This window comes from Larus michahellis, chromosome 6 (genome assembly GCF_964199755.1).
Source record: "Larus michahellis chromosome 6, bLarMic1.1, whole genome shotgun sequence".
NCBI classification, from domain to species: domain Eukaryota; kingdom Metazoa; phylum Chordata; class Aves; order Charadriiformes; family Laridae; genus Larus; species Larus michahellis.
This window is the reverse complement of record NC_133901.1, coordinates 58,726,051-58,749,844: the sequence shown is the minus strand read 5'-3', so window position 1 is coordinate 58,749,844 and position 23,794 is coordinate 58,726,051. Positions and strand designations below refer to the sequence as shown.

Below are 23,794 nucleotides of genomic sequence, written 5' to 3'. Positions count from 1 at the left end.
CATAGTTTCAACCTGAGCCATAATGAGGGGCCAGGGCGGGCAGTAACACACCCAGCCCCGGGTTTCCGGGGTGCACCGGCTCTCCTGGGCCAGGAAAGCACCCTTGGGTGCCATTGGTGCAGATGCGAGCCCCCCCCCTTCCCCACGGCAGGCTGGGGGCGATGGCAGAGGAGGGTCCCTGGGAAGCAGAGGTAAGACGGGGGGAGCTGCACCCCCAGCACAGCTGGGTCAGGGTGGGTGGGGGCTGTGGGGTCCCTCCTCGGCCTGAGGGACCCCTCCGGATCCCTGGTCCCCCATCACCTGGTCTAACCCAGGGTGGGTGCTGTCACAGGGCTGTGGGGTGGAAGTGGGCCAGTGGGAAGCCTGGGATCCTCCTTGGGGCTGGGAGGGGGTGATGGAGCTGAGCCTGGGGGGGGGACACGGACCCTGCGTGATCCCAGACCCCGAGGGGGGCGGGTGGGCACCCACGGCTCCCTGTGCTGTGGGTGGGTTGATGTGGGGTTATTTTTTTCAACCTTTTCCCCCACTTTGGGGCAGTTTGGGAACTGGTAGGTGACAATAGCTGTAACATCTCACGGAGGGGAGGAGATGGGGGGGTGATGTCACACGGTGTAGAGCCCCCCAGCCCTCTTGTCGAGGTGCTGATAATTTGAGGGGCGTGGGGGCGGGGGGGGGGCACATTCTTGGGACAACCTTCACCCCGTGGGTTTGGGGCTGCTTTGGGGGAGGGAGAGCTCCGGGGAGGTGGGGATGAGCCCGAGAATTCCCCGGGATCGACGGGGCTGTGCTGGGCGAGGGTGACCCACGCGTGGGCTCCCCCTGCCACGCACCCCCACGGTCACCCCCCCCGCCGTATCCCCATTCCGCTCGGGGGGCGTGGCCTGGCGGGGGGCAAGGGGCGTGGTCTGATGGGGAGGCGTGGCCTGGAGAAGGGGCGTGTCCTTTGATCGGGGGCGTGGCCTGCGGCGGGGCGGGGCGGCGGGGCGCGGCGCGGCGCGGGAGGGCGGCAGCGGGGCGGCGGTGAGTGCGGGGGCCGGGGCCGGGGGGTCCCGCCGGGCCTGGCGGGGGGCGGGGGGAGCTGCGGCGGCGCTAGGGGCGAGCCGGGGGAGGGCGGCCGAGGCGCGGGGGACACAGGAAGGCGCTTCGAGGGGGGTGGGGGTTTGGGGGCGCTTCGGGGGAGCTGGCGGCGCTTGGGGTGTTGGGGGGGCCGCGCTCCCGGGGGCCGCTTTGGGGGGTGAGGGGGGAGGTCCGGGGCGCTCTGGGAGGCAACGGCGGCGCTGGGGCGCCGTGGGGTGCTTTGGGGGTGTTGCAGGGACAGTTTGGGGGGGTCCTGGGGATGCAGAGGCCCAGAGGCTCCGTGGGGCGCTTTGGGGGGGGTCGTGGGGCACTTTGGGGGTGCTTTAGGGGCACTCTGGGGGAACTATGGGACAGTGCCGGCCCAGGGCTCCCGTGGGGCACTTCAGGGTTGTTTTGGAGCACTTTGGGTGTGTTTTGGGGACACTTTGGGGGAGCTGTTGGGCAGCAGAGGCCCAGGGGCTCTGTGGGACACTTTGGGGGTGTTTTAGGGGCACTCTGGGGGAGCTGTGGGGCAGCAGAAGCTCAGGGTCTCTGTGAGGCACTTCGGGGTGTTGTGGGGCACTTTGGGGGTGTTGTGGGGCAGTACAGGCCCTGGGGCTCAGTGGGGCACTTTGGGGGTGTCATGGGAAAATTTTGGGGTGTTTTAGAGCACTTTGCAGGAGCTGTGGGGCAGCGGGGGCCCAGGGGTGCCATGGGGCGCTTTGGGGAGCCATGGGGTTGGGCAGGGTGGAAGCAGCGTGGGGCAGGCTGGGCGCTGCAGGGCTCCGTGGGGCAGTGTGGGGTGGGTGGGAGGGCAAGGGGGGGGCATGGGTCGGACAAGGCAGGCAGCATCACCCACGGAGCCTCGGGATGTGGGGGGGCCAGCAGAGCAGTACTGCTAGGCATCGGGGGGTGTCCATCCCACACGGGCCAGGTGTGGGGAGGGATGAAGGGCTGCTTGCCCCTGCCCTGGGGGGGGCCCTGAGGTGCCACTGAGGCGTGGGTGTCCCTAGGGGCCCGAAACACCCGGCAGCTCAGGGTGGGGGTCCGGCCAAGCAGGGGCCGAGCCTTCCCTTGCCGTTTCGGGGTCGGAACGGTGGGATCTGGCTTTGCTGCGCTCCGGCCGGAGCAGCTGGCGGTGGCGCCGCCCCAGTTCCTGACTGGTTTTACTGGGTGGCTGGAGGGAGGTTTCAGAGGGCGCTGGCGTCTGGCCGGGGGGCTGCCCCCCACGCCGGGGTGGCAGTGGGACCCTCTCGGTGGGCTGTGGGGCCTTGCGGGAGGGAGAAGATGGAGTCCCTTCCCACCGCCACTGAGCACGGGGCCCTGACGGTGGCAGCGTCCCCTCCGTGGCTGTGCGGGGACCCGGCTGTCCCTAGAGGCGTCCTCCTGACCCACATGTCCCAGCCGGGTTTCGCTGGGGTGGGGTGTTGTGCCTTGCCTGTCTGCAGCTGGCGGGGGCTGAGATGTCCCTTTGGGACAAGGGCCCCCCTGTCCCCACCGGATCCCTGATCTGTGCTTCTGCCCCTCCGTCAGGTCCCCACGGGGGGACGTTGTCCCCACCACCCCTCCCTGGGCAGCCACAGCCCTCCCTGGGCACTGGGAGCAGCGTACCTGCCGCCAGGCTCCCCTGCCACCCCCTGTGCCACGCTGGCACAGGCGGCTTGGGCAGGGGGGGCTGTGAGGGGCACAGGGACCCCCGCTGCTGTTTGGCACCCTGACCCCCCTCCTCTTTCTCCTTCCCACTTCAGGGGCCGGCAGAGCCGTGTTCGTGGTGCAGGGACCCAAGCGGACCGGACGGATGGGCAGCAGCTGGCGAGGTAAGTTGGGGGGGGTCGGGGGTGTCACCCACCTTCCCACCCGGCGGCGTCATGGGCACGGTGTGAGGTCACCGCGCCTGGGGACCGCACGTGCAGGTGGGGGCGACGATGGCAGGGAGGGAGGGGGGCTGGCTCGCCGGCATCTCTCCCCTGCTTGCCCCCCCCGGGGCGCTGGCAGGCGGATTGATTTCAGGTGACAGCTCGGCAGGCGAGACCATGCGGGCAGCGGCCCCCCCTGCCCGCGCCCTGTGCCAGCTGCAGCCATGTGCGAGATGCGATGAGGCAGCGGGGAACGGATCCGGCCCGTCGGCTGCCTCACGTCACGTGGGCGTATGGCGTGGGTTGGGGCAGGGGGGGACTGCGGCGGGGCATTGGCAGAGGCCCCCCCGCCTGGAGGAGTGGGGTGCGCAGGGCAGGAATGAGGGGTATCCGTGTGTTTGGGTTGGGAAGGAGCCTGGTGCCCACATCCTGGACCACCAGCCTGCCCGGCCGCTGCCCCCTTTATGGAGGTGGGGGGGGTGTGGAGCAGAGCCCCCTGGCCTGTGCTGCTTCATGTGGGCTCCAACCCACCTGCCTGGTACCCCGGTAGCAGAGGGGGCTGCGTGGTGTGTCCCCCCACCCCGGTGGTGGGTCAGGGAAGAGACGCCCTGCCCAGCCCCCCACGTGGTGGGGGTTTGGTAGGCAGATGGGCAGGGGCTGGTGGCTCTTTGGGGGACCCTGCACCCCACTGTGGGTGCATGGGGGTAGAGGGGCACCCTCTGTAGGGTCACTGCAGAGACGTGGGGGCTGTGGGGCAGGAGAAGAGGCTGTCCCTGTTATTGTGTGGGGCTGCCCCCCACTCTCTGTGGGGGCTGCGCTGGCAGGCGCCGTGGGGCAGGCAGCGCCGTGGGGCAGGCAGGCGGGCAGGCTGCCCGGGAGCCGGCTCTCCGCAGGCCTCCCGGGATTCGCCTCCAGCTCTGGCACGCTTCCTGCAGCGGGGTCATGCCAGGGCATGTCGGGGGACAGGACCGTAACGCCGCTGCCCCACGGTGCCATGGGCACCCCACAGCCCCTGGCACCCCCAGGGTGCTGAGCCCAGCTTGGGGGGTGCTGGTGCCACCCCCTTAGCTAATCCTGGTTTTAGTCTGGTTCGTTTGGCATCTCCTGCCTGCTTCCCCTCGGGCCTCCCTGCGCCCATGAGATTGGGGATGGCCGATGGGGGTTCAGGGGTGTCCCTGTGCCTACCTGGGTATGGTGGCAGCTGGTGGGACATGACGAATGGTCCCCGCTGCTCTGACACCCCATCTCCCTTGCCTGCAGGCTGCCCGTGCGCTCCCGCCCGCCGGGGACCCCCCCGCCATGGCCATCGTGCAGACGCTGCCGGTGCCCCTCGAGGCTGCTGCTGAGGGGGCTGCGCAGCTCCGTGCCGCCCCGGGCTCGCCCCCCGCCGCCATGGGCAGCGTCAGCAGCCTCCTGCCCGGCCGGCCCCGCCACGACCGCCCCGGCCAGCCCTGTGATGGGGGGCTCCCCACCGCCTCCTTCCGCAAGCAGGAGGGGCTGCTCCGGGCCACCCCTCGGGACCCCCTGTCCCCTGAGGAGCCCCACGCGGCTGTGCCCAGTGTCACCCACGCCTACGCCAATGGGGGCTTCTGTGGTGACTGGCTCGACGCCCCCTCTCCCGCCAGCCCCTGCAGCGACTCGGATGAGCCCCGTGACGACCGAGCCCTGAGTGGCCACCTGCGGGGGCCGCCCCCCAAGCTCGTCCCCGTCTCTGGCAAACTGGAGGAGGTGAGAGGGGCTGGTGGCAGCAGAGTGGATGGGTGCTGGGGTCTTGACTTTGCTCCCTGTGCCACGCTGGGGCTGTCAGCTTGGACATGTGAACTGGGGCCACATAGCCATGTTTTTGGTGTCCCTAGGGATGTGGTGGTCTCTATCCCTTTGATGCCCCGTCCTTCGTGCCAGGGTTGCATATGGGAGCCTACCTGGGCACCCCATGGAGGGAGGATGGAGAGGGCAGCGACCATCCCTTGTCTCCTTTTGGATGTGAAGGTGTCGGGGCTGGGGGCACCCCCTCGTCACCGCCCCAGGGAGCCCCTCGGGAGGTCAACGGGTCCCGCAGCACTCCCCAGTCTCCCCTTTTTTCCCCGGCAGAACATGGAGAAGACCCTGATCCGCCCCATGGCCTTCAAGCCAGTGGTGCCCAAGCTCCGGAGCGCCCAGGCGGCCACACGCCCGGGGCTCTCGGAGAGCCAGGTGAGCCTCACCCACTTGCTGGGTGCCGAGAAGCCCGGCTCCCTGAGCTGCCGCGCCAGCACCCTCTCGGACTCGGGGCGCAACTCCCTCTCCAGCCTGCCCACCTACAGCACAGGCTGCAGCCAGCACCCCGAGGCGGGCGCCCTGCCGGCCACCCCCCATGGTCCCCCCGACCCGCCGGGGGGCTGCCGCCCCTCCAACTCGGATAGCGGGCGCTCGTCCTCCAGCAAGAGCACGGGCTCGCTGAGCGGCCGCGGCCGGCCTTCCTCGGAAAGCGGCTCCTGCGGGCGCTCGCCCTTGCCCGGCGAGGAGGCCATGCTGGTGCGGGAGCTGGAGGACAAGCTGCGGGAGAGGGAGGCCGAGCTGCGGCTCCTGCGCGACAGCCTGGACGAGAATGAGGTGGCCATCTGCCAGGTACGCCCCTGGCATCCCCCTGTCTCCCTCCCTGGGGCACCTTGTGTGGATGTGTCCCCCCATTGTGGGGCAGGGACCCCCTTTGGGGACCCTCATGCAGACCTTTGTATGGGGATACTTTTTTCTGTGGGTCTGGGGATGGGGGTTTTCCCCACTGATGGGTGGTCCTATATGGTCCCTGGGGGAGCCTTTGTGATCTGGGGGGGCCAGTTGTACAGACTGGGGTGCCTCATCTTAGGGTGCCCCTTTTTCAGATGTGCCTGGGACCTGTGGCTTCTCCCTGCTGGTGGTGGGGCTGGGGGAGCCCTATAGACTCTGGGGGTGCTAACAGGGTGGCGGGGGGGGGACGGGACAGCACGCCAAGGCAGGGGGGGACACAAGGTGGGGGGTCTACCACTACATTGAACCCCTCTTCTGTTTGGGGGGGACACAAGGAGGGGGTGTCCACTACTACATCACACCCCTCTTGAACCCCTCTAGTCTTTGGGGGGGACAAGCCCCTCCCCTCCCTATGGGCATTGGATGCCCATCCCAGGGAGGGCAGCAGAAGTTGGGGGGGTGCCATGCTGCCCCCCCAGCGTGTTCTCCTCTCCCCCCCGCCCCAGGTGTATGAGGAGAAGCAGCGTCGCTGCGAGCAGGAGCTGGAGGGCCTGCGGCAGCGCTGTGCGGCCCAGGCGCGGCAGGCGGCCCAGGCGGCGCAGCGAGGGCAGCAGGTCCTGCAGCTCCAGGTGCTGCAGCTGCAGCAGGAGAAGAAGCAGCTGCAGGAGGACTTGGCCCAGCTGCTGCAGGAGCGGGAGCTGCTGGAGCGACGCTGCGCCTCCTTCCAGCGCGAGCGCACCGAGATGGCACCCCGGCTGGAGGAGACCAAGTGGGAGGTGAGTTGTCCGATGGCGCTGGGGGAGTCGGGGGGTGCAGGAGCTGGAGGCGGGGGGGATCCCCACCAGCGCCCTGAGCCCCCGCCATCCCCCGCAGGTGTGCCAGAAGTCGGGGGAGATCTCGTTGCTGAAGCAGCAGCTGAAGGAGGCACAGGCGGAGCTGGCGCAGCGGGGTGCGGAGCTGCTGGGGCTGCGGGCGCAGCTGCGGGAGGCGCGGGCCCAGCTGCAGGCGGGCGAGCGGCGGGCGCAGGGGCTGCAGGAGGCCGCCCGCCTGAAGGCGCTGGAGCTGGAGGTCTGCGCCAACGAACTGCAGCGCCGCAAGAGCGAGGCCGACCTCTTCCGCGCCAAAGCCGGCCGGCTCGAGCAGGAGGTGGCGGGGCTGCGGGAAGCTGCCCGCGGGCAATGCCCCCCACCCGGCGATGGCTTCCCCCCACCCGGCGAGGGATGCCCCCAACCCGACGAGGAGCCCCGGGGCGGCGCGGGGCTGCGGCGGCAGCTGGAGCGGCTGCGGGCGGAGGTGGCCCTGGAGCGGCGGCGCGGGCAGGAGCAGCGGGACGCCTTTGAGCAGGAGCGTGGCACGTGGCAGGGCGAGAAGGAGCGGGTCATCCGCTACCAGAAGCAGCTGCAGTACAGCTACATCCAGATGTACCGCCGCAACCGGCGGCTCGAGCAACGGCTCCAGCATCTCCGGCTCCAGGGCGAGGACCCCCCGCCCGAGCCCTGCGACCCCCCTGGCCCCGACCCACCCTTCGAGGAGATCACGGCCACTGAGATCTGAGAAGCTGCCTGCTGCGGGGGAGCTCCAGCCCCTGGGATTTTGGGAGCTAGGGGGCTGTGGGGGATCCCTGCCCTCCCCCCAGCTCTGCAAAGACTGTGCTGGCACTGGGAGGGGGCAGAGGGGACCACAGGCACTGCCCCCTCCCCAGCATCGAGGTGTTGTGGCGAGGGTGCATCAGCACCTGGCATAGCAAGGGGGGTGCCCGTGAGATGTGGGGCCAGGTGGGTGCTGAGTCCCGGCCTCAGGGCTGCCCGGAGCTGGTCCCCGCTGATCTTAGCGCCCAGGGGATTAGCGGCGCTGGCTTCAGCCAGGGTCACCTTGGACCGGGGGAGGTCTGGCTTGTCCCCTCCCTCTCATCCCTGCTGGCACTGTCACCCAGCCAGTTCCAGAGGGGATGGCATGTGTAGCCTGCCTGTGCCAGCCTCCCCCCTGCCCTCCGTGTGTTTGTCAGGGGATTAGTTTCTGTGCCATTTTAAATAACTCTATTTTTATAGGACCTACCAAAACATATCACCCTCTCCCAGCTCACACTCCACCTGTCTGCGTCCTCTTTGCCCCTGCCGTGGGGCAGCTTGCCTTCAGTGCCTTTCCCATGCCCTTGTCCCCAGCAGCCCTCTGTTCTCCCCCCCCCAGAAATAGCCTGGCCCATGCCCCTGTGATGCCCAGCTTGCCAGGGGAGAGGGGCACGGTGCCGGGGGTGACAGCTGGGGACACCCCGGGGACACTCCTGGGGTGGGCAGTGGTGGGTAGCCCAGCTGGGCACCCAGGGGGGTCAAACCAAAGGAAAAGCCTGGCTGTGCCCAGCTCTGGCTTGGTCGCCCCTGGCTCCAGAGGGGGATTTTTGTACTTTATTTCGGTCGTGTCCCATTCCCAGAGCCCGGTTCGCCCGTGTACCACTTGGAAACGCCCATTAAAAACAAGCCCCTGGCTGTGTTTTTTTTTCAGGGCTGTGTCTGTCTGTCCAGAGCAGGGTTGGGGGCTACTTGTCCCCCTCCCACCTTGCCAGCATTGCCCCCCCACATTGGGTCCTGCTGCAGGCATCTCCTCTGTGCCCGTGGGGTGACTCTGGCTCTCGTGCACTCTGCCTGTGCTGAGACCAGCCACAACTTGGTGCAGGAATGAGCCATCCAGCTCCTCCTGAGCGTGGGATGGCTCCTCGAAGGGGGGGTGCAGCATCACTCTGGGGAGACTGCAGCCACCCGCACCACCAGCTCCATGGGCTCCTTGGCTTTGTTGCGATAGGCCTGGCGGATGATGTCCACAGCCCGCTGGTGGGTGACATTCTGCAGGCTCTCTCCATCCACTGACACCAGCTCCTGCCCGGCCTGGCCCCCGTGAGAGAAGGCAGCAGGGTGAAGTACAGCCGCTTTTGGGGTGCCAGCGGGCTGCGAGCACCCAGCAGCACCACGGGATGGGGATGTCTGGATGCCTGCCCACCCCTCGGGGTGTGCTGGGTCCCCCGATATCCCCCTGTACCTTGAGGACACCACTGAGGAAGGCGGCTCCCCCAGGGAAGATCTTCTCGATCTTGACCACTGGCTGTGCCCTCGACTCGATGCCGCCGGAGATGCTGATCCCTGTGAGGGAGCCACAAGACCCTCGCATCCAGGTAGGCTGGGACCCCCTCCACCCACTCCTGGCCATGGCACCCCCTCCCCTGGGCAGCCATGCCTCTGTCCTGCCCTGTTTTGTTAGGGTCGAGGGCACCAGGCAGTGGCAGCTCCTCTTCTCCCCACCTAGTTTTGGAGGTAGGAGCAGTGTTCGGTGTGTTGTCCCATTCCCTAAATGGGATGCCCCTTGCCAAGGGGGTCCCACCCATCCCAGTGATGCTGGTGCCAGGAGGAGGGTCCCCACCCCATCCCTAGGGTCCCACCCCTGTGCCACCCACCCAGCGAGTGCTTCAGCTTGGAGAGGGTGACGGTGAGCAGCCGGTACTCCTCTTCCTCCTCTTCCTCCCTGCCAGCATCCCCGGGGCCATTGGTGGCCACGCCAGCCCCTGCCTCACTACCTGGCCCCCCAAAGAGGGGTGCAAGGGGGGGCCGTGTCCGCCGGGGCTTCCCCAGCACATCGGCCCCTCTGTCGGGCACCGACCTGGGGGGCTCCTTGTGCCAGGTGGGCCGGGGGCTGCGTGAACGCCCACGCCCCTCGCCCAGGGGGGGCTCAGCCAGCAGCCAGTTGGGGGGCCGGGGGCTGGCAGGGGGTGGGGGGCGGCTGGCGCAGGCGTAGGCATCCACTGGCACGTCGGGGAGTGGGGTGTAGGTGCGGGGGTGAAGCTGGTGGGGGCTGGGGGAGGCTCGCAGCCGGGCTGGGCTCGCCTGTAGCCCCCCGGCTTCCTCCAGTTCTGGGGCCCCAGCCGGCTTCAGCAGGAACCCGCCCCGATAGTCTGCAATGAGAGGGGCTCAGGGATCCCCCCGGAACCCCACAGCCCTGCTCCCTGGGACACCCACCACCCAAGGATCCCCTGGGACCCCAGCCACCCAGGGATCCCCCCAGCACCCCAAAGCCCTGAGCCCTGGGGACCTCCACCAACCCAGGGACCCCCTTGGCACCAAGGATCTTCCTCCTCCAGGGATGCCCAGGCACCCCAGCTCTCTCCAGGGACTCCAGGTCCCTCCTCCCCAAGAACCCCTGGCACCCATGGTCCCCAGATCCTGCCCTGGGCCCTCCCAGCACCCAGGGACACCACCCTCCCTCTCCCCCAGGAACCCCTGCACCCACCAGCCTCCCTCTCCCCTGGGACCCCCTGCACCCAGGCATCCCAGCTCCCTTTCTCCTCGCCCAAAACTGCACCCATACCCCCTCCAGCCTGCACCCCCCCCACACCCTCCCTGGTGCCCCCCCTGTCTCCCAGGGCAGCCTGGGGACCAGGGCGCAGACCCCGTGGGGTGGCACTCACCAGGCACTGGTGTGATGAGGTGTCTCTTGGGGGGGACGTCGTGGTGGGCTGGGCGGAGGGCAGGCGAGCGCACTGTGGGCAGGGAGAGCGGCCAGTCACACCCCCCCTCAGGCTGTGCCCACCCCTGCCTGCTGACCCCCCACGGTCAAGGTCCCCAGGGGGGCCAGGCTCTACCTGAGCGGCTCTTCAGGGCGTCAAAGGCTTCCAGCTCCAGGGGCATCACCATGCTGTCGAACCGTCCCAGGTCTGTGGGGGCCACCACGCTCCTGCCGGGGCAAAGGGGAAGGGACGGGTTGTGGCTGCCTCCGGGATGGAACACGACCGGAGCTGAAGAGCGCATGTGGGGCTCTGGGTCTGTCTCACCCGGCTGGGTGGTACTGGGGTACCCCGGGGTACCACCCACCTCACATCCCGTAGCAGCAGGACCTTCTCCGGCCGGTCCAGGATGGCCAGCAGCGGCCGCACCAAATCCTCCACGCTGCCCTCATGCAGGTACTGCGGGCGCAGGAGGAGTGTCAGCACATGGGTGTGTCTCCCCCGTGCCTCAGTTTACCTTCCAGACCTTAATGTGTGTGGGGGGGGTCACAGACCTTCCCCCCCAGCATGCAGGAGCTACCCTGCCTGCAGCACCGTACCCGGGAGCAGTGGCGGAGCACGGCCGTCACCTCGTCGGGGCTGAGGAGGCGTGCGGCGGTGTCCTGGATGTGCGGGAGCCGGGCCTCCGGGTCGCTGCTGCTGGGCTGCAGGGCAGCCATGCCCGCGGGGCCCAGGATGCTGGCACGCTGGCTTTTCTCTGGGGGGGCACAGCAAGGAGGGGTGGCCAGAGGGGCAGCGACCGCCCTGGACCCCCCACAACCACCCCCAGCCCACCAGCTCAATCCACACCAGTCAGACACATGCAGTGTGGGGCCAGGCACATGCAGAGCCTGCCCCACAGTCCGTCCCCCCGCCCCGGGCACACAGGCACCCCCGTTACCCCGCTTCAGGCTCCGGATGACAAACTTCTGCACAGCACCTACTGCAAGGGAGATGGAGAGGGGTGAGCACCCATGGGGGGGCCAGCAGCATTGCTGCCCATCGCCAAAATTGCATGTCTGGGGACTCCCTCCCCATGCTCCCCCTCCATGCCAGGGATGCCACAATGGGGTCGCAGTGCCCACAGAAGGTGGGACTGGTCCCAGGTCGAGTCCCTCTCCGCCCTGTCCCCCATCCCAATACCTCTGTCCCCATCAGGGCGCCCCGGGGACTTGGCGCGTGCCCGGCGGTCGGAGGCGGGGGGCTCCTGGCTGGGGGGGGCCCAGCTCTGGCTGGTGGCACGGCCCCCTTTGAAGAAGAGATTGACGAGGGTCTTGGAGCGGTGCAGCCCCGGGGGAGCCCCCCGTGCCCCTTGTACCTCTGGCTTCTCCTTCTTCCTCTTCTCCTCTGGGGACAGAGAGGGGTTTGGAGCGGAGAGGGTGGGGGATGCCACCCCAAATGGTGTTTGGGAGCTGGGAAGAGGCCTGGGCTGGTAACCTGGGGGGGCACTGACTGGAAAAGAGACCTGCTGCAGAGTGCTGGGGATGTCCAGGGGCTGCAGGGCTGGGCTTTGGGGTGCCCTGCAAGCCCTGCAGACAGGACTGGGTCTAGGCAGGGCTATAGGATGCCCAGGACTGGTGGCCAGGTGTCTATATGGGGCGGGGGCTAGAAGGTGCTGGGGTAGGGCCCAGGGACTCAGCTATAGGATGCCCAGGAGCAGGGGCCAGGTATCTGTGTGGGGCAGGGGCTATAGGATTCCTGAGCAGGGGATAGGCTCCATGTGGGGCAGAGGCTGAGCTACAGGACACGCAGGGCTGGGGGTGCAGGGTTGGAAGGGACCGCCAGCCAGGGGTGAGTGCCACGCGTGGGGCTGCGCCCCTGTGCCTACCGGCGACGGTGAGGTCGCTCTGGGAGCGTGTGATGGGCTGCCGGGGCCGGCTCAGTGCCAGCAGCAGCGCTGTCTTGGGCGAGTGGGCGAAGGTCCGGCGCGGGTGGGTGCCCGGGGGCTCGCGGACGCCCTGGGCCCGGATGGCTGTGTCCCGCAGGAGCTCGGGGGGCCGCACGGTGCGCCGCGTCTCCGGCAGCCCCTCGGCGGCTGGCTCGGTCTGCATGGCCCGTTCGGCACGCTCCCGTGCCCAGCCCCGCCGTGGCCCGTCCTCCGTGGAGATGGCCACATCAACGGTGCGGGTGGGGGGTCCCGAGGTGGCCGTCCCCAGCCCATTCACTGCCCCTGGTGCTGGCCCCGAGGAATAGGAGGAGATGGAGGAGCTGGTCTCCGAGGCCTGAGACAGCTGCTGCAGTTGCCCATTGGTCACTGCAAAGGCACAGTGGGGACATTGGGTGACACACCACCGGGCCTCAGGGAGCTCTGCTTTCACCCTGAGGACAGGGGACACGTGGAGACCCACAAGGTGGGGGACCAAGTGGCTGCTGGCCATTGCATAGGGCTCTTCATGTCCCTTACAAGGATGGGGACACATGAGACCCTGCAGGATCGCAGGGACCACAGGGCTGCTGGCCACAGCATGGGGCTCTTACGTCCCCTAGAAGAAGGGGGGACAGGTGAGACCTTTGTGAGGCCATGGAGACCATGGAGATGCTGACTGTGGCACAGGGAGCTTCGTGCCCCCTCTGAGGCCATGGGACCCCATGGCACGAGGACCCCCTCCCTCCCCACCGGGGCCAGCTGCACTTTGCATGGTGGTCTCAGCCCTGCCCCCCCCCGGCCCCCCCCTCCCCGACCGGCGGCCCTGCCAGTACGCATGCAGCACTGTCCTTACAGCGACTGAGCCAGCAGTACTCGGCCACCATCTCCTTGTAGGCAGGGAACCGGCCGGTCTCCTAGGCACAGGGGGAGAGGACATGGGGGTCAGCGTGTGCTGGGTGAACCCGATCTGGTGCCAGCCATGAATAATGCATCCCCCCCCTCCCCCCCCGCCGCCTCCCACCCGCCTGAAACCCAACCAGCTGGTGGCTGCGCCAGCCCCACAGGCGCCGGGCCGAGCTGGGGCAGCGCCAGCCTGGGGACACACCGACCCCCCCACCTCGCCCAGGGGTCCCGTGGGGCTGGGTGCCAGTACCTTGATGGTTAGCATGATGTGGGTCTGCCCCTTGAGCACCTCCACTGCCTTGCTATGGCTTATGTCTTCGAACTTGACTCCGTTGGCTGCAAGGACTTGGTCTCCCACCCGAATGCCGTTCTGCTCCGCCAGCCCCCCGGGGTCCACCCTAGGGCAGCAGAGGGGGCAGGATGGCTCCGAGCCCTTGTCGGAGCCCTGCTCCTGCCCCACACCTCTGCCTGGGTGGCCCCGTGCCCCAGCACCCGCGGTAGTGATGCCCACAGTCTTACGAGGGTGGGGGGGCTCAGCCAGGGCGGAGGTGCCGAGCCCCACCGTGGGCACAGCGGGGATCAGGGTGCTGCATGTCCCCTGGGGTGGACGTACTTGGAGACGTAGATGCCAAGGCCGAACTCCCTGCCACCGCGGATGTTGAAGCCCAGGCAGTAGTCGTCGGAGGTGGTGTAGAGGTGGACGATGCGCCGCAGCCCATCCTCGGAGCTGCTCTCCGACGGCGTTGAGCCGCTTTTCTCCACCACCAGACGCCTGTTCACCACGTCCACCCTGGAGCACGGGCACAATGTTGGGGGGGTGCTCGGGGGTCTGGCTCTCGCCCTCCAGCAGGATGGGGCCATTGGTGTCACCAGCAGAGGAAGAGCAATGGGGATGGCGGATGTTGAGGATGGGGCTTGCACCCACCCTGCCTGCTCCAGACCTTCCTGCACAGACCTGTGTCCCACCTTGGGCTCCCCCCACCTTTGTCAGAGACCTCCGATGTCCCCAACCCTGAGAGTCCCCCAGCTTTGGCACCCTGCCTGCTCCCCAGCATCCCCCACCAAGCCTCCCCACCATGCTTGGGGTGCTGGCATGGGGGATGTCCTGCTCACCAGGCCGTCTTCTCCTTGGAGAACTTGATGCCCGGCACGCGGCCCATCCGCCGGATGACCATGCGGAGGCGGTTGTTGCCAGTGAGGACCTTGACGGCGCTGCTCATGGTGATGTTCTCCAGGCTCACACTGTTTACCTCCGTGATCTTGTCACCAACACACAGCCCGGCCTGCTCTGCAAGGGGCACACGGCTCGGCTGGGCACCTGACCCAGCACTGATGTCCTTGTTTGGCATCCCCTCCCTAAATGTGTCCCCAGCCTGATCCAAACCCCACAGAAACAGAGGCAGGGATCCCTGGGAATCACACCAAGGCTGTAGCAGGCACAGGGGGCTTGTCACCCCACTGTGGCTTGGGGATAGAGCTCAGAGCCATCAGCACAGGGCTGCCCACTCCTGTCCCTGACTCTTCTCTGTGGGCAGCCTGAAAACTCCATGGTGAGAGGCAGCAGGGAGCAAATGGTGGCTTGCAACCATGAATGGTGGCATTGCCACTATGGCACTGTGTCACTGGGAGCTTCCAGAGAGGGTCTTGCTGGCACGTGCCTGTCCCCACCGGCATCCCTTGCCCCGTCCCACTTACCGGCAGCGCTGCCCTCCTCCACCTTGCTGACGAAGATGCCCAGCCCGTGCTCGGATCCACCACGGACGCTGAAGCCCAGCTTGCCGTCCATGCTCTTCTCCACCGTGATGGCATTGATGATGTCGCTCTCATTGCTGCTGGCTATGGGGACGAGGGATGGGATGTGTCACCCAGGCTGGGCGCAAGCAACAGGAGAGGGCATATCTCTCTTGATGGGGATGTCCCCAGTCCCAGGACAACTCCCCCTACCCCCAGACCCGGGAAACCCAGGCGTCTGCCCCCTCCCCGGCCACAGGGATGGGCAGAGGGCTGGGAGGGCACCCCACACACCTTCGATGGGGGTGTTGATGAGGATGACGCGGCCCATGGGGGAAGCAGCGTGGCTGACCCGGGTGGCCCCATTGAGCAGGCGGCTCTGCTTGCTGAGGAGGCAGTGGGGGGCCAGGCTGGCCTCGCTGCTGGAGCTCCGCGACCGGCTGCCCGTCGTCATCCCCGACAGCGCCGCGTCCCAGCCCTGGGCCATGGCGGCGCTGGGCGTCCCGGTGTCCCGGCGTCCGGCTCCGGTCTGGCCGTGTCCTCACGGGGCTGGGGCTGCCCGCCGGCCGGGGGGGGACATGGCATAGTCCAGCAGCACATGCCCGGGCTCAGGCACCGCTCCCTCTTAGCAGCGCGATGCTGGGGACAGCTGGTGTGGGTGCGCTGTGCTGGCAGGATGGGTCCTGGACGCGGTGGCACAGCCTGGGGGGACAAGGAGCTTTGTGACCCCTTCTCCATCCCTGTCTCCTCCCTGTCCTGTAGGACCCTGGGGGCCAAACTGCTGCAGGGCTCCTGGGTACCACCATGGGGGCGGGCGGGCACAGGCTGTCCTGCCCTAGGGCAAGGTACCGGGGTGAAAAGGGGCTTTGCCTGGCAGTGTAAATCCGGAATAGGGAGTGCAAAGGGGCTTTACCTGGTGGTGTAAATCCGGAAAGGCCCTGGAGTGGGGACGTAAGAACCTCAGCTTTATGCCAGAGAGCGGGACCTGCCCCCCCCGGTCCCCTCCCTGGGGAGGCTTTGCAGCAGGAGGCGGGGAGAAGCCCCTCTCCATCCTCCCCGGAGCCCCTCCGGATTTACATCGCCAGGAGCCGCCATGGGGCAGGGGACAAGCCCGCAGCCCCCCGGGGCAGTACCCGCGGGGATTTTCCAGGCGTGGGTGAAACGCCACCACTGGGCCCCCCCGCTTCGTCCCCCGCTCGCCCCAGCCTGACCTCAATAAATAAGTGATGGCCTCGGTCAGGGGGACACGCCGGTGTCCCCGCCGCCCGCCTGCCCCCCACGGCGCCCCGGCCCCCAGCATCAGCCGGCGGTGCCCCCCCCGGAAAGGGCGCTGGGGACCCCCCTACCGCCGTCTCCGCCCCCGCGCCCCGTGCCCTCCTCACCTGTCCCCATGGTGCCACCTGCGAAAGAGACACCCGGCAGCGCGGGGGGGATGGTGAGGCCGGGGGGGGGCACCGCCTCCCGCCCCCCCGCCCGCGGGGATTGGCTGCCCCCGCGGGACCGGCGCGGCCACCGGGCGCGGGAGCTGTCAATCAGGAGCGGCCAGGGCTGGCTTTGCAACTGCGGGGGGGGGGGGGGAGCCCTGTGCATACCCCGCTACACGGGCACGGCGTTGGGGGGCTCGGGGGTGGCGCGTCCCCCCGTGGGGTTGCGCGGGGCGAGGTATGTGGTGCCCCGCCCCGAGGGGGTCATCCCGGAGCATCCCGGGGGCACACGGGGGAAACTGAGGCACGGACGGGGTGTGGGGGGGTTTCGTGTGCCCCCTCCCCCCCCCCCGCCCCCGATCACTCCGGTGATGCGAGCCGGTGTCCCCCCGTGTCCCCCTCCCCGGGGGGCATCGCGTCCACCCCGGGGCTGGCCGTGACCCCCCGGCGAGGCCCGGAGCCGCCAGCGCGAACCCGACACCGCGGCGGTTTCAGGTGATGCGGGGCGGGGGGAGGGCAGACGAGGGGACACGGGGCTGCGGGGGGGGGGGGGGGGGGCGGCGGGGGCGGGGACCGTGGTGTCCCCCCACTCCCGCGGGGGCAGGGTCGCGCTCGCAGACACCCACGCAGCGCGGGCACCCGCGTGCGCGCGGCCCCGCTCACGCGCGCGCACGCGCGTGTGCCCGCCCGCCCCGCCCCACGCGTGAACACACGCGTGAGCGCGACGTCACGAGGAACATCCAAACCCGCGTGAGCCTGCGGGGACGCGCGGCGGACACGGGGACACCCGCGTGCGGCTTGGCACGTACCACACACACACCCACCCCCGCACACACCCCCGCCCCCGCAGGCGGCCCGGTCCTGCGTGGCCCCCGCCGCGCTCCCCCCGCCGCGGGGCCGCCCCCCCCCCGCCCCCGGCCCGTGACGAGGCCGGACGTCAGCGCGCCGGGCGGGAGAGGGGCGGAGGCGGCGGGAGCGGGCACGGCGGGCGCTGCCCCGGGAGCCGTGAGTGCCTGGGGCGACCCCGGCCCGGGTCGTTATGGGGCGGGGGGTCACGCGTGGGAGGAGGGATGCTCGGCCCGGCGCGGGGGGAGCACAGCCCCGCTTCTCGCCGGCAAGGGCGGGCGTGGAAATGGGGCCGGGCCGTGTGTTTCGGTGCCGTACCGGGTGGGGGATCTGCTGTTTTCCCCTGCCCTTCCTCGCCCCCTCCCCACCCCCCCGCGACTGGCACCCCCGGGGCGGCGGGTCCCCGTACCCCCACCCATGTCCGGGGTGCCCTGCTGGGGTGGGAGGGGTCTACATCGGTGGCTGTTGCGAGCTGGACTGGGGGGCTACCCACTGGCAGATTGCAGGGTGGAGGGGTGCAGTGGGGGGGTCACCCACCCACGAGCTGCCCCGTCTGCTGGGTGGGCTCAGCGGTCTCCTCTCAGCTCCATTGCAAAGGGGTGCTCTGTGTCTCCCCCGTGTCCCCTCCCGGCTGGGGGAGCTCCAGAGCTGCCCCACCAGGGATTCGGGAGGGGGGAGTGGACGTCCCACATAACCACTGCCCCCCCACCCCTTCCAGAAGATGCCTCCGTCCCTGCCTGCCACCATCAACATCCGTGAGCCCCGCTGGGACCAGAGCACCTTCCAGGGCCGGGCCAAGCACTTCTTCATGGTCACCGACCCCCGAAACCTGCTGCTCTCGGGGGCCACGCTGGAGGAGGCTCGCCGGGTGGTGGAGGACTACAGGTACTGGGGGGAGGGGGGGGCGTACCCCCAGCACTGCTCCCAGGCAGGATACAACCTCGGGGACATTCCCTGGAGTGGGAGTGGGAGCAGTGCTGGCCTCCCCCCAGCCAAAGACAGCTCCCCACATTTCCTGGCTGGTCCCCGAGGCATCCCCCAACTGCCCCATATGGGGTGGGGGGCCAGGTGGGGCACAGATGCTGGCAGAGGGTCTCCCAGCGGGTGCTACCCTTACTCGGCAGGGCGGGCATGGTGCCCCCGGGGCTGACGGAGGACCAGCTATGGCGGGCAAAGTACATCTACGACTCGGCTTTCCACCCCGACACGGGCGAGAAGATGCTCCTCATAGGGCGCATGTCCGCCCAGGTCCCCATGAACATGACCATCACCGGTTGCATGTTGACCTTCTACAGGTACCCGTCCCTTCCAAACCCCAGGGCCCAGGAAGGTGCCCGGTGCGGGGGTTCCTGGGCACCCTCCAGGGCCCTGGGGTGAGAAGGGGATGCATGCCCCTTACCTGGCAAGGCACCCATGCCATAGGAGCATGGGTGGCATCCCCCAGTGCCACCAGCACCCTCTTCTGTCTCATAGGACCACGCCGGCCGTGCTGTTCTGGCAGTGGGTCAACCAGTCTTTCAACGCCATCGTCAACTACACCAACCGCAGTGGGGATGCGCCCATCACCCCCAGGTAAGCACTCCTCTGACCAGGGCACCCAAAAATTCCAGGGGGGAGTGCCTTGAATAGCTTTTTGAATAGTGGGGGTTTGTGAGATGGGATGATGGAGACCTGGTGCAGCCAGAGATAGACACCAGTGGGGCTGTTAGGGTTGGTGGTAGAGCTGGGAGAGGAACCCAGGTGCCCTCCTACTATTGAAGGACATGCTGTCCCCTCCTCTGGGGTGGTGGTGGGATGGGGAGACCCTGGCTCATCAGTGTCACCTTCCGCTCTTGCAGCCAGCTGGGGACAGCCTATGTGAGTGCAACTACAGGGGCAGTTGTCACAGCACTGGGGCTCAAATCGCTCACCAAGGTAAGGTGGCATGTGGCCATCAGTGGCCGGGGCACCTGGGCGCTCCCTGTGGAGTGTCCCTCTGCTCCCCATCACCTGGGGCAGGGGAGAAAATGGAGGAATGGGGTTGCTGGGGGTGCGCGGGGGGCACACAAAGCAGCCCCTCTCTCCAGCGATGGCTCTGGAGATGGCCTGTCCCACTAGCCCCGCTCCGTCCCCAGCTGGATCTCTCCAGGCTTCTTTCACCCCTCGGTCTCCCTCCAGGGCTGGGGGGGACATGGGACCCCCCAACCCCCTGGGCTGTGCAGCTTTCACTGGCTGGGAGTTGCAGGGGAGGAGGGAATGGTTTTCCTTGGTGGGGCTGGGACATTCCAAGGTCTTGGAGGTGGCAGACCCAGGGACAGCCAGCTCTGCCCCCAGACGCTCTGCGTGACGTGCTCCCTGCTTACCCCTGCAGCACTTGCCAGCCATCATCGGCCGGTACGTGCCTTTTGCGGCTGTGGCTGCTGCCAACTGCATCAACATCCCGCTGATGAGGCAGAGGTGAGTCCCTGGGCTGGGACGGGGCGCTCGGGCTCGCATTGGGATTCACCAGGCACTGGTGGGGGATGGGGGGGAGGAATGCCATGGGCTTGCAGGGGGCTTCCTTTCTGGCCCTGCTGGCACCCCTTCCCCTGGGGGGTTGGTTTGAGGGTACAAGCACCCCATTGCATCCCACGGGGTTATCAGTTAATGCCAGCTGTGAACTCCCCCTCCGTGTCCAGCCCTGCTGAGGACCCACCAAATGTGAATGTGGGTCCAGCTGAGACACGCCCCCCCCCAACTTATTATGCAGGCAGTGGATGGGGAATAAGGAGGACACCAACCTCCCTTGGAGATATGCTCCTGTGCAGTGTCCCTGCCCTGTCCCTTGATCCTCCCCACCTGCATGCCCTGGGGTCCCCCTCACCCCCACTCTCCCTGCAGAGAGCTCAAGCTGGGAATCCCCGTCACGGATGAGAACGGGAACCGCCTGGGTGAGTCCACGGCTGCAGCCCAGAAGGCCATTTTCCAGGTGGTCGTTTCCCGCATCGGCATGGCAGCCCCGGCCATGGGTGAGTGTCCCCTCCTCCCCCCGTGTCCGAGGGCTGCAGTTGGTCCCTGGCAGTGTGGGACAGGGTCCCACAGCTGGCAGGGGGGCTGTGAGCACTGGGAGCTCATCTCCTTCCCCTCTGCCCCAGCCATCCCCCCGGTGATCATGAACGCCCTGGAGAAGAGAGCTTTCTTGAAGGTACTGCTGGTCCCACGAGGGGAGGGTGGGCATGGGGTGATATCTCTCAGGGCTGGCACCCCGTCAGGGAACAGACACCTTCCTGCTCCGTCCACCCCACTGACCGCAGCCTCTCCCTGTCCCTGGCAGCGCTACCCGTACATGAATGCTCCTCTGCAGGTTGGCCTGGTGGGACTCTGGTAAGTCAGCCTCTGCTGATGGGCATTGCTGCCCTGGGCACAGACCAAGCCCGGGTACGGGGGGCGGTGCTGCTGGGGGGGTCTGCCTGGCAGGGGAGGCGAGAGCCACCCCAGAGCTCCTTGGGAGGGCAAATGGAGCTTAGCCAGGCTGTTGCCCACCCAGGCGGTTGGGATGGGGGGCCATGTCCCGGGACCAGGAGCTGTTTTGCTCCATCTTGACATCTCTCAAGCCTGCCACGGGCTCTTGCTCAGCATTGCTGTTCCCCCATGCTGATGGGGACAGGCTTTGCCCCACTCCAGGAGCCAAAAGCAGGTTCTGGAGCTTGGAGATGACGTCTCCTTACCCCTTCCCTAGATGAGCACCCGGCACAGCTCTGGGCTGCCTCCTTGCTGCTCTGCAGCCCAGCTTCTCCTCTCCGTGTCTTTCCCTTGCAGCTTGGTGTTCGCGACCCCGCTGTGCTGCGCGCTTTTCCCGCAGAAAAGGTAAGGATGGGCACTTTGCCCCTGTGTGCAGCCCCGTGGGGCAAGGCATGGGGTGCAGGAGGGAAATAGTGGGCTCCTTGTGCTCTCCAACTCCCAAGAGATGATTCTGCCCCTTTGAACGATCAGAGGCTTGAAAATACATGTGCGCGCACATCCCTGTGCACACGCAGCAGTGTAGACCCAGAGGTCTGTGCTGGGGCATGGGGACAACATCCCCATGGGGTGCAGGTGGGGAAGGGGTGGCAGCAGGTGGTTTCCCAAACGTGAAGCCACTGATGGGTGTCCCGCTTCCATCCACTGTATCCGTGTCCCCTCGGCAGCTCGATGTCCGTGAGCCGCCTGGAGCCTGAAGTCCAAGCTCGGATCCGGGAGAAAGACCCGCAGCTGGAGACCGTCTACTTCAACAAAGGGCTCTGAACGGGGGTTCCGGGGTGGCCGAGATGCGTGCTGCGGAGCCACCGGGCTGGCGCATCGCTGAGCTTCGCCCCTTGGATCCCTTTGGGTCTGCCGCCGCTTTCCCTTGGCCGTCGTGTGTCTGTAGGTCCCAGGTGCTCGGCCCCGCTTCCCGGGATGCCCGCAGCCCTGCAGCACCACACTGAACCCTGTCCCCAAGCCTGGGGACCTCCTGGCTGGCCCCCCTGTGCGTGTCTCCCATGCTCACCCTGCGTGTGCAGCTGCACCGGGGACCGTGTGAGTGGGGATGTGGGGTGGGGAAGAGGATGGTGCTCCCCAGCTTTAGGAGGCAGCAGACAATCACAGCCATGGAGGGTTGGACCCCTCTGCAGGCACCCCAAGTTCCCCAGCAGTTCAGCAGCTGGTGCCTGGGGATGGCAGAGCAGCTTTCACAGAGGAAAACTCCCTGTGTCCAAAATAGCCGTGGGTGAGTGATTTCAAGCATACACAGTGGCTCGAACCCAGGGGAGGGTTCTCCCAGCCCAGGCGCGCGCTCTCAGCTCACCCCCTGCTCTTCTCTGGGCTGCTCCAGGGATTTAATCTGGCTTTCTGCTCCTTCCCATCCCCAGAGCAAATGGCACATTTTAATTCCAGCAGAGTCCATGTTTTTATTCTCATCTTAATGCCATCTGTATTCAGGGCTGGGCTCCCCCTGGGGGGACACTCTACCCTCTCCTGGAGTGCTTGCTTTCAGGTGGACCTTCTCAAATAGCTTTAAGTTCACCGTGGTTTCCTCTAGTTATTTTTGATATAAATACAATGTACCCATACATATACCAAATAATAAAGGCAGGTTGTTTATACAAAACCAAAAGCAGAGAGAAGCGTCTTGCTTGCCAGTTCGTATACGGTTGGAAGGGACTGCTGCGGGGGTGAGGATGGCAGCGGGAGGGATGGACAGGTTGGCTGCCAGGGTGCCCCTGTGCCCCCCGGGGCCGGGCTTTGCTCCTGTTTTCCAGCCTGCTGCTTTTGCAGAGGCTCTGGCTGGCTCGGCGTGTGGTTAAGCTCATCCAGCTGTCGGGAGGGCTTTTTTTAGCACAGGCAGCTTTGCACCTCGCCGCTGCGCAGAGGGCTCTGTGCTAAGCTGCTGCCCTGGATGCTGCTGGTTTGGAGAGGCCGGATCGTTCCCCCCCCCTCACCCTGGGCTCTGCCCACGCTCCCACCCCCTCTCCCAGCCCGCTCACAGGACGCTCTGCTTCAATCCCTGGCTTCGGCCTTGTGCCTGCCTCTCCAGCGAGGATATTTTTATCCCGCTTTCTATGCACGGCTATCGGAGAACATGTCGCTGCTGCCCTGGGACCCTGGCAAGCCCGCGGGCAGCAGCTGTGTCACCCACAAGCCAGGGCAGGCAGAGGGAGCTATGGATGTCCATGCAAGGAGAAGGAGGGATGGAGGCAACCACGCTCCGCAGAGCCCCCGTGTCGAGCCAGGACGGAGGAGCGAGAGTCGCTGCAAAGCCAAAGATGGGCAGATGCAGCAGCTGGTGAGATAAGGGCCAGGCAGCCCAGAGCCACACCGTTCTGTAGCTTCTCTGGCAGGCAGGGGCTGGCAGAGCCTGGGCAGGGCGTGCTCCCCCCACCAGGGGCAGCCAGGAGGACACCTGCACCCAGCACCCACCCAAGATGGGGGAGCGGATCGGGACAGGCGCGTCGGGAATCTGTCCCTGTCCTTCTGCCGGCCCCGGCATATTGCAAATATCTCCCCTGAGCCAGCCATTGGCGGCTTATAAATAATGCAGCCCCTCGCCGTGCAATAAGGGCTTGTCAGTAGCTATTCTGCTCTCATAAATTAAAGATGAAAAGGTACAAGGCTCTTGCCAGAAAAATGAAGACAAATTTTTAATAGCTTGCCAAGACACAGGGAGATGGAGCGCTCGGGAAAAATGAATTACGTTTTTATTATGTGTTTTATTGTGGTGTAATTGAACGGGATTAGCTGAGAATACAATATATTTCCAGGGCAGTGCAAAGAAAACAAAAATAATGATGACACCTACCCCCCCAGCTCCGCACCACCAGCCTGCGCGGGGACACCCTCTGTGCATGCACTGACTGGGAGCTGTCCCTGAGCTGCTGATGGCCACAAGAGGCAGAGATGGGGATGGGAGGGACACTGGAGGGGACAGGGGACTGGAGACACAGGGGCTTGGGGTGGCTGGGTCCGGCTGGGTGACTCGGCAGGGCCTGGGCTCACCCCAAGAGCCCATGGAGCTGTGGGGCTAGGGTGCAGGGCAGGGTGGCATGGCAGCACTTGGCTGCACGGAGCCACTGGGTGTCTTTTGCCTGTCCCCATGTCCCCAGCTACTTTCATCCCACCCCTGAGACCCACTTTGGCCTGTCCCCCACCCGCACAAGCTGGCATGGCTGGGCTGAGATCTGACAAACTCAGCGCTGGTGGGGAGCAGTCCTGGGGTGCTGTCCTGCAAACCAGCCATACTGGCTGTCCTCTCCCGGAGCTGGCAGCGCTGCTGAGAGCCCACGGATTCAATCACTTTGCTGGGCTAGGGAGGGCCTGTCCCCATGGGTCCCCTGGTTGGGGGAGGAAAGAAAGATGACCCCCCCATCTGGTGAGCTCTGTGGGGCTGACAAGCCCAAAGGCGACA

At 67.1% G+C, this 23,794-nt stretch overlaps 3 protein-coding genes across 5 annotated transcripts; 2 read left to right on the top strand and 1 right to left on the bottom strand.

The window, feature by feature from the left end:
• The first annotated feature begins 966 nt into the window (after positions 1-966).
• LZTS2 (leucine zipper tumor suppressor 2) lies at positions 967-8,116 on the top strand. Its single transcript, XM_074590400.1, has 6 exons — positions 967-1,020; positions 2,805-2,873; positions 4,173-4,640; positions 5,004-5,519; positions 6,125-6,394; positions 6,492-8,116. The coding sequence occupies exons 3-6, from the start codon at positions 4,212-4,214 to the stop codon at positions 7,170-7,172; spliced, it is 1,896 nt and encodes a 631-aa protein (XP_074446501.1). The 5' UTR covers positions 967-1,020; positions 2,805-2,873; positions 4,173-4,211; the 3' UTR covers positions 7,173-8,116.
• Positions 8,083-16,105, bottom strand: PDZD7 (PDZ domain containing 7). Of its 2 annotated transcripts, XM_074590398.1 has the most exons (17): positions 16,027-16,105; positions 14,939-15,346; positions 14,609-14,749; positions 14,027-14,201; positions 13,527-13,703; positions 13,164-13,311; positions 12,864-12,924; positions 11,972-12,397; positions 11,287-11,490; positions 11,045-11,086; positions 10,704-10,861; positions 10,472-10,563; positions 10,243-10,334; positions 10,069-10,140; positions 9,061-9,555; positions 8,649-8,749; positions 8,083-8,497 (listed from the first exon to the last, which is right to left on the bottom strand). In XM_074590398.1, exons 2-17 carry the CDS (start codon positions 15,129-15,131, stop codon positions 8,348-8,350), a joined length of 2,727 nt encoding a protein of 908 aa, XP_074446499.1. In that variant the 5' UTR covers positions 15,132-15,346; positions 16,027-16,105; the 3' UTR covers positions 8,083-8,347. The 2 variants fall into 2 exon arrangements, with proteins under 2 accessions (XP_074446499.1, XP_074446500.1); XM_074590399.1 differs by lacking the exon at positions 11,045-11,086.
• Positions 16,106-16,781: 676 nt separating this feature from the next.
• Positions 16,782-22,010, top strand: SFXN3 (sideroflexin 3). 2 transcript variants are annotated; one of them, XM_074590402.1, is made up of 11 exons: positions 16,782-16,869; positions 17,633-17,799; positions 18,039-18,209; positions 18,388-18,486; positions 18,753-18,828; positions 19,265-19,350; positions 19,774-19,901; positions 20,028-20,077; positions 20,207-20,256; positions 20,692-20,739; positions 21,060-22,010. In XM_074590402.1, the coding sequence occupies exons 2-11, from the start codon at positions 17,636-17,638 to the stop codon at positions 21,154-21,156; spliced, it is 969 nt and encodes a 322-aa protein (XP_074446503.1). In that variant the 5' UTR covers positions 16,782-16,869; positions 17,633-17,635; the 3' UTR covers positions 21,157-22,010. The 2 variants fall into 2 exon arrangements, with proteins under 2 accessions (XP_074446503.1, XP_074446502.1); XM_074590401.1 differs by lacking the exon at positions 16,782-16,869 and adding an exon at positions 16,949-17,073.
• The last annotated feature ends 1,784 nt before the right edge of the window (positions 22,011-23,794 follow it).

Bases quoted from the DNA above. Each gene is read 5' to 3' on its own strand.
- LZTS2 (XM_074590400.1), top strand. From the start codon at position 4,212: ATGGCCATCGTGCAGACGCTGCCGGTGCCCCTCGAGGCTGCTGCTGAG. The intron at 5,520-6,124 runs GTACGCCCCTGG...CCCCCGCCCCAG, and splicing joins ATGAGGTGGCCATCTGCCAG to GTGTATGAGGAGAAGCAGCG. The intron at 6,395-6,491 runs GTGAGTTGTCCG...CATCCCCCGCAG, and splicing joins TGGAGGAGACCAAGTGGGAG to GTGTGCCAGAAGTCGGGGGA.
- PDZD7 (XM_074590398.1), bottom strand. From the start codon at position 15,131: ATGGCCCAGGGCTGGGACGCGGCGCTGTCGGGGATGACGACGGGCAGC. The intron at 11,491-11,971 runs GTAGGCACAGGG...CTCTGTCCCCAG, and splicing joins GAGCGACCTCACCGTCGCCG to AGGAGAAGAGGAAGAAGGAG. The intron at 8,750-9,060 runs GTGGGTGGCACA...GCTCCCTCACAG, and splicing joins CAAGCTGAAGCACTCGCTGG to GGATCAGCATCTCCGGCGGC.
- SFXN3 (XM_074590402.1), top strand. From the start codon at position 17,636: ATGCCTCCGTCCCTGCCTGCCACCATCAACATCCGTGAGCCCCGCTGG. The intron at 18,829-19,264 runs GTAAGGTGGCAT...TTACCCCTGCAG, and splicing joins GGCTCAAATCGCTCACCAAG to CACTTGCCAGCCATCATCGG. The intron at 19,902-20,027 runs GTGAGTGTCCCC...CCTCTGCCCCAG, and splicing joins CATGGCAGCCCCGGCCATGG to CCATCCCCCCGGTGATCATG.